The 15621-nt window shown below is 44.0% G+C and overlaps 1 protein-coding gene across 5 annotated transcripts in view; it reads right to left on the reverse strand.

Moving 5' to 3' along the window:
* The window catches only part of SEC16A (SEC16 homolog A, endoplasmic reticulum export factor), a 28918-nt gene that overhangs the window by 10157 nt on the left and 3140 nt on the right, over positions 1 to 15621 (reverse strand). For 2 of the 5 annotated variants that reach the window (XM_027650236.1, XM_027650234.1), the window contains exons 2-14: positions 10902 to 14691; positions 10209 to 10354; positions 7690 to 7775; positions 6630 to 6765; positions 5037 to 5235; positions 3800 to 3977; positions 2895 to 3037; positions 2419 to 2480; positions 2041 to 2179; positions 1574 to 1816; positions 1180 to 1277; positions 401 to 482; positions 116 to 233 (exon numbers count right to left, since the gene is read on the reverse strand). In XM_027650236.1, coding sequence (XP_027506037.1) covers positions 116 to 233; positions 401 to 482; positions 1180 to 1277; positions 1574 to 1816; positions 2041 to 2179; positions 2419 to 2480; positions 2895 to 3037; positions 3800 to 3977; positions 5037 to 5235; positions 6630 to 6765; positions 7690 to 7775; positions 10209 to 10354; positions 10902 to 14627 — 5356 coding nt within the window. In that variant the 5' untranslated portion in view covers positions 14628 to 14691. Of the gene's footprint in view, positions 1 to 115; positions 234 to 400; positions 483 to 1179; positions 1278 to 1573; positions 1817 to 2040; positions 2180 to 2418; positions 2481 to 2894; positions 3038 to 3799; positions 3978 to 5036; positions 5236 to 6629; positions 6766 to 7689; positions 7776 to 10208; positions 10355 to 10901; positions 14695 to 15621 lie in introns of all 5 variants that reach the window. The other 3 variants (XM_027650238.1, XM_027650237.1, XM_027650235.1) reach the window with 3 other exon arrangements.

The following is a 15621-nucleotide window of genomic DNA, read 5'->3' on the forward strand; positions in this document are numbered from 1 at the left end:
TTCCATTTTATATTTTATACAGCAATCACTTGTTTTCAAAAAAATAAGCTGAGTAATCAAATGTTTCAGAAAGCTTTTCCTTCAGTCATCACCCTGTTCAATCCCCAAGAGTTACCAAGAGTGTCTCCCATGGTAGCAATGGTCCTGGATTCCAAGTCCACATTATTGGTCAAGTTGGATAACACCATTGCTAGATGAGGCCTCCAGTCTCCCCATTTCTCATCTCCACAGCACTAAAATTAGAAGAATTACTTAGTCAAATCAGTGACTGGAGCTCTGCATGGGTAAGTGCTTCAGCCTAAAAAGGACCAGAGCAACTTATCTGACATTCTAGGAAAGCACATGGAAAGATTTCTGCTGGGAACTACACTGCTCACTGCAGCTCCCACTTGAATCTTACCGTGGATGCAGCTGGCATCCTTCCAGACATGAGCTGGTAAACAGTCTGCAGAGGGTCATTAATTGGGAGACTGTTGGCAAATCTACAGAGACATTGCAGAGAAAAACAAAACACAAACATGGGGTAAGCAGTTAAAATGTACTTCAACTCTCAGTGGCAATTAATCCAGCTTAGCTCGGGAGGAGGAAGTACTGTTTGAAAACAACACACTGAATAAGCATTTGCCCAGTGCATAATGCTGAAAACATCATCAGTGAGCTGGATCTCTCACTCCAACATCAGTCAGTCCAAGGTAGGAAAACCTCAGGATTCTCCCCAAGCCAGATTATGAGAGTTTGTACATGATTTCACAAGCTCAGGAAGCCAGAAGAAGTTTTTCTGCCTACAGACCAATCATGCACAAACACAGCTATTTCTTTCAGAAAAGGAGGGTGAAGGTACCACAGAGTTATTTGGCTTTAACAAAGCTGACAGTTGGGTTTTGCACAATTTTCTCCAAGTCTGACTAAGAGCACCTGTCAAGCAAGGCCACAGATGAGAGTGATCCAATACCCCTTAAATGGAAGGAGTGGCAGAGAATAACTTCTCAGGTGTAAGTTTACAGCCAGAAGGCCCCAGAATAAAAAGTAACAGATGACAAACGAATACACAGGTAAAATTAAAGCATGAACCACTAAGGATAACTCATGATTTTGACATTAGGATTTCTGAGCACCAAGTCTTTATCTCATTAGCAAGACAGGTAGTCAAATCCTACTAATCAACAAGCAAACCAGTACCTGGTCATCACTCTTGCATGTGTCCTGCTGTCCATTTTGCTGGCAAGTAGCAGAGCATGCCCCCACAAACCATGCTTCATGGCAGACTCCAGAGCATCCTAATAAATACAAACATTAGTTTCCTGGTAATAGCTTAACATATTGCTCAGATAAGCAATGACTGTTTTACGGGAGTACTTTGTAATCAAATAAAAACATGTTTGTTTAGATAAAAGCTGACACATGACTGTGATTTTGTTTTAGATTATAAACAGCAGGGCATAACAGTTTGCTTTATCAGGGTAGTGCAGTGCCATGAAATAAAATACGCACTACAAGCTGCAAAAATTATTTTAACTGATGCCTACATGAAAATAATTAAATAAAACAGGTTTAGAACACCACAAGCACTCACCTTCTTGCGGCCATAAAGCAGCAACTCCCTGAATCTCTCAGTCTCTTTCTCAAAACTGTCAACTGTGGTTAGAAGATTATCAGTGAGAAACGAGAGCTGGGCTTCACCAGATTCCTCTTCCACTTGTTCCAGAGCCTCATTAGTGAAATCAATCAGATTTGCCTCATTAGGGGATTTCCCAGGAAGCCACACTGTTTTATGATCTCGGAGCAAAAGTTCAGCCAGGTCTGTTCCCACAACAGTCTGGAAGTGTACAGAGAAAACAAAAATAAAACAATCTGTTTGCCTTCATTTTATTTGTTACTTCAACAACAATATGTGAATGAGCACCTGAGGGCAAGTGCCCTGTTTGCCTGTGTGAACTATTCCCAGAGAAACCATTATACACATATTACTGACTTTTACATAAATACTATTTGTGTATAAAATATTTTAGGGTAGATAAAAACTCAAGCAGTGAGACATACCCCATTCTGCCTGCACAGCAGTACAATAAAGTCCCAAAGCAGACTTGCAGATTCTTTGTCGATGAGATTTTCATTCTTAAAGCACTGTGAAGCTTTACTTTGTGCAAAATTAATAACATCCACTTTATGGGTCTCATCCCTGAAAAAAAAAATTAACAAATTAAAAAAAAAAGCTTGTAATGAGACAAATGAAAACATTCAGGTCATTATTATGATTAATATAAGGAACATATTTAAAGCCCACGTGTTATTTAAGCAGGTGAAAAGCCACAAATATTTTGTTAAGTTTAAATCCTGTAATTCACAGGCAAAGAAATATTCAATGAAGAAATGAATTCTGAATGCTGAAAGTTATTTCTAAAAATTGTAAGAACATACTTAGCAAGAGGACCAGGAAATGCTCTCATCTCTTCTTGCTCTGGAGAATGTTGTAACATGGTCTAAAACACAAATATAAATTAGAAGAAGTTCTTAAAATATGAACTTTGTTTTTTAACAACAAAACCCCCAGACCTGAACATAACCCATGGTGTAATCAAGCCTTTTGCTCTTAAACAGAATACAAAGGGTGAATTGCAACCTGCACAAGGATAACAAATGATGAAACCTATTTTACATGGAACTTATTCTGTACATCATCCTGAACAAAACTGTAAGGAGCTGGATGATCTGATCATGATTAAATCATCTCTCAGAGGAAAAGAACTTTTAAAGCTACTCTTTTACTTATGATTACAACCCAAACAAAGACACATGTAAAAAAAATACAGATAAAAGAAGTCAAGTACCCTCTTTCCCTTCCAAAAGAAAGACCCTGTATTCCACCCTCTGCCTTTTTTCCTTTTAAACTTTACCTCCATGCTGTGTATTTCAACCAGAGCTGGCTGGCCCTCAGAAGGCAGGTTTGGCAGTGCTTTTATCAAGAAGCCCCCAGGCCCAAACCTGGCACAGATATGAGGCACTGAAAATTTCTCAGGCGTTGAGGGTCTTAAAGGTGCTGAAATGGGAAGAAAAGATAAAATAAGAATAGGTAACCTGTCTTGCAACTAAGTAAACTTGCTGATGTATTTATCCAATTCAAAAATCCTGCACTATTAGTGGAAAACACCCTGCCATTCAATCTGGCTAAACTTTATAAGCAGCAATTAATCAGTTCCATTATAGTCCCAAGCACCTAAATAATTCCAAAGTCCCAAATCTGAAGATTTGTAAGAACTAGAACAAAACTACAGAGCTTTAAAATCCACTTATTTTTTTTTCAATGCAGGGGATTTGATTGTTTGTATCAGACATTTCTGTGATCTCTGTACAAATACATAACACACCCTCAAAGAGCCAGTAATTTATGTCAATATATTTTGTAAAAGCTCTTCCAGAGAAAGTGTTTTGTTCTACATAAAAGGAAAAACTATGGAAAAATCTGAAGTTTAGGTTAAATTTCTATCATTTCCAATGAAGCACAACCACCATACTTAAAAATCTATCTAATGGAGGTTTGCAGTATTTAAAGCCAACACTGTCTAGAACTCCTGATCTGTGATACACCCAGGTTTCAGCAGCAAGTTGTCCTTTACTGAAAAGGAAATAAAACTTTGTTCATGTGAACATACACTGTAAAACAGCATTTTATCCTGTTAACAGGCTCACTGAATACAGGAAAGGCATCTCATATCCTACAAGTACAGCAGTGCAAAGTACTATTGGTAGAGACCCTCCCAGGCACAGTTCTTCCCCCCCTCCCTCCCCAGCATGCCCATACCTTGTTCCACAGCTGCCCATCCAGTTTCAGCTGGGTAGCCATAATCTGGAAAAGGCTGTTGTCCATCAAAGCTGGCATCATATCCTCCATAGGGATAATCTGTGTGAAGGGACACTGCCTGGGCAGTGGTTTCATAGGCATTGGTCGTTAGATCGTGGTTACTCCTATAGAGCTGGCTCTAAACAGAGCATATTAGTGAGTGTTAGAGAGCAGGAGGTTACACAGAGCAAGCAACACTGCAAGCAGGACTGTAGATTGTGAGCATCCCCCCTGACAGCTTTGATTCTGTTTGTAAATCAGGTTTACTGCACCACTGCCTTAGAGAAAGCCACCCTGTGCTGCAGCAACACACTACAGAAAAGAATTAATATATCTCAGTACTCTCCATTACTGTTTTTACCACCATTTGATCTGTTCACATCTAAGTATGTTCAGTTCTCTCATTAAAATTTTTATGTGCTTGTGTCAAAAGTAAGATTAGAGAAGGAGTTGTGTTATCAAGAACTATGGGTCAGAATCAATGTTCACCTCTGCTGTAACAGACAGAAAATCTCAACTCATTAAACCTGACGAATGGTTAAATGACTTCAGTGCCTAAAGATTCATGACTCAACGATCTCCAATATTATACTACTGCCAATATTACTAAATGAATTGGAGTTCAGACTGGAAAACCACCTAAACTTCCAAGAAACATGACAAACCAACACATGAAACTACAGGTAAAATGACCCATTCCACTGGCAAAGACTGTACCTCAAAAACTAGCCAAATATTCTCTGAGGTTTCCAGGTAAATGTACTCGTGGCATAAGTGGATGAGTAATCAGTTAGATTTGGTCAAAATAACATCATACAAATATGAAGTTAGTCCTTTAATAGCTCCCAAGTTCAGTAACAATTTCATGCTTGTGATGAGGAAAACATGACACAAAGCCAGGCACATTGTCCAACACAGCCAAGCACAGGGAAGGCAAAGATCTCACAAACAGCAAATGGACTCAGTAGAGGAAATTTTTCCATTGCTGTGTGCGTGTGTGATTTTGGTTAAAGTTCTCATGACAACTGTGACCAACACTAAGTCCAAAACTATATTTCAAAACCAGCCTTAACTTAGAGAACGAAAGCTTTCAAAACACACACCCCAGGAATATTTTCGCATTTCCAATGTTTCACCCACCCCGAGAGAGAGAAAAACTCAGCTGGAACGACACCTGGCGTGCCCAGCTGAAACTCACTTGTTGGGAGCGGGAGCTGAAGCTGCTCTGGTGGCTGTGGACGCTGCGGGAGCTGCGCAGGCTGTGCCCGGAATGTTCGCTGTGGACGCTGCGCCGGTCGAACTCGTCTCCGTAGGGATCCCTGGGGGGCTCCGAGTCATCGTCGAAGCTCCCGGTGAAACGGGGGTCGTACCTCCAGTTGTCCTCGTATCGGTCACTCCTGGAGAACCAACCAAAAATGAACACAGGAACAGGCTGGGCACAGAGTGGCTGGAAAGCAGCCAGGCAGAAAGGGACCTGGGGGTACTAATTGACAGGAAGCTCAACATGAGCCAGCAGTGTGCCCAGGTGGCCAAGAAGGCCAATGGGATCTTGTCCTGTATCAAGAATAGCGTGGCCAGGACCAGGGAAGAGATCCTTCCCCTGTACTCTGCGTTGGTGAGGCCACACCTTGAGTATTGTGTTCAGTTCTGGGCCCCTCAGTTCAGGAAGGATATTGAGGTGCTGGAGCGGGTCCAGAGAAGAGCAACAAGGCTGGTGAAGGGACTGGAGCATAAGTCCTACGGGGAGAGGCTGAGGGAGCTGGGGTTGTTTAGCCTGGAGAAGAGGAGGCTCAGAGGTGACCTCATTACTGTCTATAACTACCTGAAGGGAAGTTCTAGCCAGGTGGGGGTTGGTCTCTTCTCTCAGGCACTCAGCAATAGGACAAGGGGGCACGGGCTTAAGCTCTGCCAGGGGAAATTTAAGTTGGATATCAGGAGAAAATTCTTTACAGAGAGAGTAATCAGGCATTGGAATGGGCTGCCCAGAGAGGTGGTGGATTCACCATCCCTGGAGATTTTTAAACGCAGATTGGACGTGGCACTGAGTGCCATGATCCAGTAAGTGGACTGGATTTGGACCAAGGGATGGACTCGATGATCTCTGAGGTCTTTTCCAACCCAATCGATTCTATGATTCTATATCCCTGAGGGGAGGGACTGTCAGGGCAACTGTGCCTCACTTCAGAAGGGCTTTAAATCACTGCCTAGGCTGAGGCTGTTATTGCAGTAAACAGAGTTCATCCAGAATATTCCCGATCAAGAACAACAACATACTCAGAGTCTGTTCTGAAAACCCACAGAATGTTCAACAGGTCTGAAAACAAGTCCTGCTGCCTTAAATCCTTTCTTTACAGTGATGTGACAGCTCATCTGTTTTTCCCCCATGACCCGTTAAAGCTGCAGAAAGGACTAACAACACATATCTGTGAAATGTGTAACACTGCATTTTAATAGTCTGTTACAGAGAATGTTGAGGAAATTTTACTTATAAATCTGCATGATACCCTGAAATTTTGATGCCCAATACAACCATCATATCATTCATAAATTCTGAAGGCTTTGGGGCAGATCTTTAGAAAATAAACTAATATTTCTGTCAGTGCACAAGCAGAACCTCAGCCTTTGCCTTAACATTTACTGTCAGAACTTAATTTTCTGGTGGAACATTTGACTATGGGGGTCTCAACCCTGAAGAAACCAGATTCTCCACCTCCTCTCAGACACATACTCAGCCCTGTGCTGCCCCAGGTCTGAAAAGAGCACTGAGAGAACATGGATTGAATGGACAAACCTGCTGCCATATGGATATGCTTCTCTCTTCTGGTAAGGGTGGTGCTCAGCATCATACCAATACCTCTGGTCATAACTCCTGGGATCTCTGTACCTGGGGTCATAAGCTGATGGGTACCGTTCCCAGCGACTTGGATCTTTGGAAAAGAAAAAGAAATGGTTCAGGAAAGAAAAAGAAATGGTTTAGAAAGGAAAAAGAAATGGTTCAGGTGTTGGAAGCTGCTGTCTATAACCTTTTTCTATTCTTTTCTATTTAATTACATACTGGTTTGGTCCTGAAGCACAGAGCAAAGCCAAAGTGTTTTAGTTAGGAAAAAAAAAAAAAAATCAATGTCACCCCTTTCAGAAAAATATGGTGCTTATAATTATCTGCTCTTGAAGGGACAGTGTTTACCATCAGACAGATCTTTATCGACATCTTTAAAACTCAATCCTAATATTTGTTATGACACTCACAGAACCTTTGTGACCAGCCTGCAGAGCCTCATGCCAAATGCCTCAGGATGTGGATAGATGTTTAAAATCCTCCCAGGCACTAGACAAGCAATTACCCTCAGCCTGCCAATGCCAGAGTGTCTCAGTGAGCACTGGGATAATGATGGACAAAACCGAAAGCCAGTCATGACTCAACTTCTCTCCACACCCACCTAAAATTCACTTTACAACTCTGCCTGCAAGTCACACACCAGGGACACACCCCAGAGAATGGCAGGCTTGCCACACTTTGAACAAAACTATTCTGTACACTTAAAACAGTGTGTTTTCACAAAGGAAAGGCTGGTAGTGAGGAAAAAACCCACTAATTTCATCTTCTATTTACTACTGCTACTGAATAAAAAACATACAGGAAGGATGGTCAGGTATTATGAACTGAAGTGGGCCCAAAGATCAATTTTCAGCAAGTATAATTTTATTCTTGCTGGCTGTGGAAAGGATATCAGTTGTATTAACATGGAAAAGTACAATAATTCTCTGATCTTAAAGTTCCTCTTCTCCATAAATTATTGCTTAAACCTGCAATTTTCTACAGAAAAAAATTAGAGTTCATTTTGGCAACTTACCTCCATAATCATATGAGTTTGGGTAATAGCCTGAATAATAATCTCCCCATCCACTTTTTCCATAATAATCTTCTGAATACCCTTGCCTGAAAGCAAGCACACAAGTATAAAAAGTTATTATTACTCCTTTAATATCTTCTGAAGTCAGCAAGAGATAGGGAGAGCTGTATGTCACCACTGATTAGGGAGTTTCATATTTAAAATAATGCACTTCTAGTAAATCAAGGAATCATAAAATTAAGACTTTACAAACCAGTATGTCACTAAATTGTTGTGTGTCATGAAAAGCTGACAGCCCTTACTACACAATAATTTAGTGTCTTTGTAAACTGTTTTGGTGATAAGTTTAATTACTTACAGACAATTAATCACAAAAACTACTGCTATAATTAGCATCCTTTGAAGTGTCTCAACAGAGAATTTGATAATAAAACAATTAATGAAATAACAGCTCCTCCAACTTTAGGAGTGTTTTGTTATACTTCTTGTGGTGAAGAAAATACTCATTTACAGAGCCCAGGTCAGAATGCTGATTGTCCAAACAGCACAAGCAAAAAAAGAACCTGACTAAACCAACACATCAAAGTAAGAGTCACTGTATATAAAAAGATCATTAAAATTCTTCTGGTGGGAAAAGAAAGATGTGGCCATTACTTGAAAACTCATGAGCCCTTATTATATTCCATTTTTAAGTCATCATCCTACAATTTCTGAGATGCCAGAAGGTGAATGTTAAATGAAGAAGGCAGTATGAATGCACACACACAGGTATGTACCCATGTACATATACATGTATGTGTGTACCTACATAGGTGTATGTACACTCAAACACACATGTTCACACACACACACACAGGAGGTAAAGATATTTAATGTTGGTGTGGGATGATGGGAACTTTCATGCTCCTCTACAACTGATAGTGCCAACTCCAAAGTGGCCAAGCAAGTCAAGGGATGCTCCTCCCAGGAGTGTGGGAAGGCTGCTAACACAGCACTTACTCTGCAGAGGAGGAGGTCTGATCTTATCAGGTCAGGTTTAGCCACCCAACCAAGTCTTCCCAGTCTCCTTCACAGGGATCTCAGTCCCTTCCCCAAACAGAGTTTACAAAGCTGTATCATCAATCCTGGCACATCAAGGGCAGGTTCCACAGAGAGCTCTGGTGCCCTGCAGACACCCCACAGCCCACATCTGAGTGCACTGGCAGCCACACACGACACCAACACAGCTACTGGTAACGGGCTTTGATCTGCCAGTGCCACGTACAAGAACCTCAACCTCTCCTAAAAACACTACATAAGAAGAGTACACACCAGGAACTGCTACCAGAGGTTATCATCTCATTACAATTTCTCACAGTACACTTATATTCACTTAATAAAATGATAGAAGTTATCACATGGAGCTACAGCCATTGTTTCATGCTCCTCAAGACCAAAATACATCTATAATCTTCTGGGGGTGGAAAGCAAAATGTTTATTTTTAATTTGATCACTGCTCCCTGACTGAACTACCAACAACAGACAAATACTACAAAGGGTTTCATCATTTCCAGACAGATAACTGGGGTTTCTCTGTTGGACAAATGGAACCCCCTCCCCAGCAGATAACAACAGTGACATTTTGTCATTACTTTGAAGTTCATACAAATCATTTACACAATAATCATCAGAAAGCAGCAATCCTTGGAAGGTAATTTGCTGCTTCTTGCTTCAGAAAGACTTAAGTTCAGAAAGATTTAATTTCTGCTTTTATTTAACATTTTCAAGTAGTGTCTAAACACATTGTTTCCCTCTCAAATTTTTTATTTCATACAATCACACAGATCAGTGCTTTTAGGTTTTCCTATTATTTAAATTTTCCTCTTATTTAAGTTTTCCTATTCAAAACCTGCAGTGAAGTCAGTGGGTGGAATATGCCCACACAGCTCCTTTCCTACACAGACCACAGCCTGGGAGATTTGTGAGAAAGCTCATCCACAGCTGAGGGAACTCCCAGACAAATGAACCTGACACAGCATCAGGATGTTGTCACCTGACTCACCACTCTCTCTTCTGGACACCTCAAACACTGTGGATCATTAGGCCACACTTACCACAGTCCTTCCAAGGTAAATCCCACACCAATGTGCAAAAGTGCCATTTATTAACAGCACGAGTGGCCACTGCTCAAGTGCAAGCCAGAAAATAAATGAGTATTGATCAGCAAACCCACGACCTGTACTTCTCTTTCACAGCACAAACCTCAGCACCGAGGCCAAGGCAGTGACTTCCTACCTGGCAGAAACACCACCAATCCCCAGGGAACTGAAGGAAAGCAGCAAGGAGGCTTTAGCAACAGAAAGGGTTGGGGAATTGTATCCCTTTCAGACCCGGCATTTGATCCCGCCCGTTCCTCCAGCAGCACACGAGGAGGGTTTGAATTCCTCGCTGTGGCTTGTGCTATAAAACTTCAACAGGAATCACCACACTCCCTGCTCCGGGGTATCCCAGATCTTTACTCAGTTCAGGAACTGCATACCTAGAGGAGGGTCTGTCAGAGCAGTGGCTGGCTCTGGAACTGGGACGCTCAGGCTCGGGGTACCGGTAGCTCCCGGGCTCCATGTAAGCTGCGCTGGTGCTGTCGTAGTGTCGGTACCGGGGGTCGTACTGTCCATAGGTGTCCTCCTGGAAAAGAGAGGCACATCCAAGGGAAGAGGCTGCACACCTCCCAAAATAAGTTAAAACCGAGCAAATCACCACACACACCACAGCTGGGATACCTGAAGAGAGGCAGATCGATAAACTAGAGTTTAGCTTTCAACATCTGTCGTGGCAATTTATATTTCAGTCTATTAATATCAAAAACTTCAGAAAAAAAAACATTATGTCTGGACTAAGGGCAGTTCAACCACTTTACTAAACCATCAAGCAGATAGAAGCCAAATTTGGGCACCTGGGCAGCCAAGACAGTTAAAACTGCCAACTTTTTCCAAAGAACTGAACAAATTGCTATGAACTGACACCTGTGCCAACTGGAACTGGTATCAGCAGCTACTTTTGTTTCCATAACCTTTGCAATGTAAGTTTTGTTACTGCCATCTGGATTCTCCCTACACTTGATGAGAACGCTCCACTGAATGTTTATCATGACACAACTGTCCTAAGTCATCGTTCAAAGATGAACATTAATACCACATACTAAAGGGAGAGGAAGGGGAAAATAAAAATTTACCATGTAATAAAGGTGAGCTGCTGTCCTGGGGTCTGCAGGAGGATAAGGCGGCGGATACGGAGGCTGATAAGCATCATAAGGGTGTCTGTAGTAGTAGTAAGGGTTCTGGGGGGGACCAAAGGCATCCTGAGGAGTCTGAGGCAGGGATGGACGCTGCAGGTCCTGCTGCACGCTGGGTGTGCCCGACTGACTGGAGGTGGCAGAGGGGGCTGTGGCAGCTGGAGCGCCCGGCGGCTGTTCCGACTTCCCAGGACTCGTCTGGTTGTACCTCGGCTGGGCCGAACCTGCCTCCTGGGGACCCCCAGGCTGAGGATGGTTACCCAGCCCCTGGTTCTCCCCCTGCTGCACGGCTTTAGTCCCTGTGGAAACCTGGGAGTCTGGAGGAGCCGAGGCCTGCCCAGACGTTGGCTGCTGCGTTTGAGCTGCTTGCGTTTGTGGCTGGGGTGGCAACGCTCCCTGTGCAGCTCTGTCTGACGCAGCCTGATGCTGCACATCTTTTGTCACCTGTTGATAGAAATGTTGTTTGTCAGGCACCTCGGGGCGCACCTGAGCAGCACCACCAGCTGCCTGTTGTGCTGGACCACCAGGCTGATTGTGTGCCTGGACAGAACTACTTGTGCTGCTCTTCTCCAACGTCCGTGACACCGTGAAGTCGAGCACTCCAGCAGCTTCTTCTTTGCAATTTGAGTGGTTTGCAGAATTATTACCCTGTCCTATGGAATTAACAGGGGGCACCAGTGCACTTCCACTTGCACTGGGAAGATTCGTCCCAGGAGGAACAGATGAGTTAGACCCTGGCTTGCTAGCAAATTCAGGAACAAAACCTTCCATATTAACATTCTTTTGCCCTTCTGGAGCCAAATTAAGAGGAGTTTTCATAAGCAAGTTTGCAGGCTGATTAGAAGTAGGATCAGAGGAATTAACAGGGCTTTGTAATAAATTATGTTTTAACAGATTAGTATTTGGAAGTGCATTAACTAATAGAGATCCAACTTGCATCACAGGTAATGCCATGTTTTCCCCACCAGCATGTGAAGTCTGGGGACCCATTGCAGGCTTGTCCCCAACTCCAGAGTCCTTCATTGGCTGATTGTTTTCATTGTTGCTTAGCTGATTAGATAGAGAAATAGAAAAATTAATTGGCTGAGCCAAGTTATAGCTTTGATTAGGCTGAGCAATCAGGATAGGTTGATTTTGCAAAGACTCTGTAGGTGGAGAAGACAACAAACTTGCATAACCAGAACTTGCCTGAGACTGAAGTGCCTCCTCTTCTCCCATTTTGGGAGGATTCTCAAGATTTTCAAAAGTTATATTTCCATCCTGGGAATGCTGCACAGCAATAGTCCCTGGTTTACATGGCTGCTGATTAGACAGAACTTCTTCTGGTGGCTGGATGACTTCTACAGTCTGTTTGGCAGGTACATACACTGCAGGAGCAGCAGGAGCCAGAAGCACATTTCCCCCAAAATTGGGTAACTCATTATGAGCCCACAAAGTCGTTGCTGGGCTATCACACTTCTTAACTGCTCCCTGAGCTCTTGTTGAGGACCGTCTCTCAGATACTGATTGTATGTTTTCCACAACAGGTCCAGAGTGCAACATATTCCCAGCTTCACCAGAGCCTGCAAGAGGCGGTGGATGTACCTGAGGCATGAAAATGGTTTCCAGGTTATCTGGTGGCTGTTCAAGGTTGCCTGGGGACGCAGCTGGCACACCTGTGCTCTTCTTGATATTCTTTTGGTTTGAGTGGTTCTCTCTCAATTCCACCACCATCTTCGCTTGGTCGATCTCTGCAGGTTTTATACCAACTCCGTGGGATCTCACGGGTTCAAAAGAACTATTTGCACTCGTCTGAAACACTCCCGTAGGCTTAGGAGGGCTTGGAGTTGGAGGCTGGGATAGATTCCCATGGTAGTTCTTGCTCAGGTTTAGCTCACCTGAGTCCCCTCCCAGAGGGGAGGAGTCAATCTGTTTGAAGAAGCTGGCAGAGGATTCCTCATCAGGCTTCCCACTTTCCTGCTGGATGAACGTACCGACTTGCTCCGGAGGCCGTGCCGAGCTGGAAGTGCTCCTATGGCTCATGTTGCTGTAGTTGGAAGATACACTGTCTGGTCGGACAGGATGAGGTAATGAATCAGGTGCCTCCAAGTTTGGTCCTCCTTCAGCATGGCTCACAAGAGCATTCTTTGGAAGCATCTGACCTGGGAAGGATCCGTACCTGTACGGATCAGGACCAGCAGCAGGGGATGAAGCACTGATGTTCTGTGGTTCACTGGGCAGCACTTCCTGGTTCTGAATGCACTCCAGGTTCTCCACGTTTTCATACTGGGACCCAGCAGCCGTGTCACCTACATGAGCCTTGTCATCACCAACAAACAGAGTGTGCTTCGCAGCCTGTGCCTCCTGATGACTCACAATTTTTGGGAAGTACTGGACATCCATTCCTTTCTGTACCATCTCACTGGCTGAACCTGTACTGACCGGTGCCTGAGAGAGAACATTAGTTGCCACCTGCTGAGGATGCACTGGCTGGTGATACAGGGATGCCGAATTTGGCTGACAAGCATCAAACTCTGTTTTCTCCATCATGTAATTTTTTTCAGATGAAAGTATTTCTTCATTTTCTGCCTCATCCCCTTTGAAAAACATGGAGAGAGTTCCTGAATCTCGATCAGTGGGAATTGATCTATTTGATGTTTCAGATATAGCCGGAGACTGGTTTTTGGGGTTATTTTCCTGAGCTGTGGGAGGGACAAAACTGGAGTCTTGCAAGGGTGGCTGTGGGTAAAACTGTTCCTGGTAAGGTTGACTTAACCAAGGGTTAGTCATTTCTGTGTTCTGCCTGAACACACTTCCAGGCTGGATGCTGTTCATGTGATGACTATTTGCAGAGCCATTTCTCCCATTCTTTTCACAACCAGCAGATAAAGGCGCTTGTACGCTATTTTGTGGAATACCTTGGTGTCCAGGACCCTGCAGTACATTTGTGTGTGGAGGAGGGTGAGAAGCGCCGCCAGAAGGCTGAGAAATGTTCTGACTGTCAATCTGAGAAGACGGCTCAGGGTAGGGCACGAAATTCCGAACTGGAGACTGCAGGTTCCCTTGGCCAGGCCTCCACTGGGACACAGGCTGCTGGGGCGGTGGGGGGAAGAGCGCTGCCGTGTTGGGTCCTGAAGGAACGTCACTTGGATCTCTGCCAACATCCTGTCTACCTCCAGGTTTGTTTGATGCAGACACCACTCCAGGATGCACACTGAAGGAATTTTCAACTGCTGCTGTCGTGTTATAATGCAGCGGCACCGCAGGCCCACGGAGTCCGGGATCCGCGCTGGGATGCGCTTCCGCAGCACTATTTATAACATACCCCGGGGACGGAGAAGGAACTGGAACATTAGAAAACGTACTGGGACTTACTCCTGGTTGAGACACAGGAGCTGGTAAAGACATGTGTGGTCCATGGGGATTGTCCCCTGCACGTGAGGGTGACGGATGCACCAGGGCCGGCTGCGGGAAGGGCAGCGCGCTGCCCTTGGATGGATTCTCTAAGGGGGGGCCCTGTGGGGTTTGCCTGCCAAAGGCAAAGGGGTCTGTCACGGGCTGCACCGGGGCAGCTGCTGCGTTGGCTCGTTTGCTGAGGGGGCTGTTCCTCCAGTACATGTTCCGAGCGATGCCGGCGGGAGGAGGAGCCGCTGCTCCCGCCGGGACAGGCTGTGGTGGCTGCTGCATGGTGGCCTCCTGCAGGGTCACCCCGTGACACACTGGATGCTGTAGACGGATTTCTTCTCCTGCCCTGCTAAGGCAAAACATGACAAGTGAGTCTCCTTTCTCACAATACCTGCACCACTTGAGCAACTTTTATTTTAGAACGAAATCACTCGAAGAATTTGAAGTGGAAAATATCCCCCCTTTCTCTAGAACATGTCAGAAATTAACACACAACATTGGATTTCTTCCATTTGTATTTCCATTGCATTCCCACTTGTATTTCCAGTATTAATGAAGTTTAATGCTGTGTGGTAACAATGCACATCATTCACCAACTGTATTAACCACCAGCTCCATGTGAGAGTAACTGAACACAGTTCAGACCTGTACTAGTGTTAAACCCTTGGACTGTTACACCACCAATGGTATTATACTGTTACATTCCCCAAAATTTGTTTTAAGCAGAAATATGCATCAGCAGCCAGCCTACAACAGAACCTGCAAGCACTGTGTCCTGCTTAATTCACTTAGGAGGAGATAAGAAGTTATTATCTATCTCTAATTGAATTAGAGATGATCTTCAGCTCTGCTGCACTGGTGCTCCATGTGAATGGAGCTTTTCACAGGTAAGATGAGAAGCATCCCAAGAAGGAATTCACCAGATGTTATCACTCCCAACAGAACACAGTCCATTTCTGTTTTATCAAGACAAGGTTGTGTAGGATACTGGTGTTATTTATTTTGAGAAAGGCAATTGGATTTCCATCACAAATATTGTCTCTCTCCGGGATGAATGGTGCATAGTAGGACTGCATTTAAGGACAGAAAAACAATCAGCTCCCCTCACCTATTAATGAAGGTTCTCACTTTAACATCAGAGGGACTTTGGCACAGTCTCAGGGTTACAGCTCTATTTCAGGGTGAAGTAATCCAACCCCAACTCCAAACAATGCCAGCCAGGAATCTGGTACACAGGAAGCTCACTCAATTCATCAGGGTGTCTTTTTCAATTTTA

This window comes from Corapipo altera, unplaced genomic scaffold (assembly GCF_003945725.1).
Source record: "Corapipo altera isolate COAL_440 unplaced genomic scaffold, ASM394572v1 268, whole genome shotgun sequence".
In the NCBI taxonomy this organism is placed as follows: Eukaryota; Metazoa; Chordata; class Aves; order Passeriformes; family Pipridae; genus Corapipo; species Corapipo altera.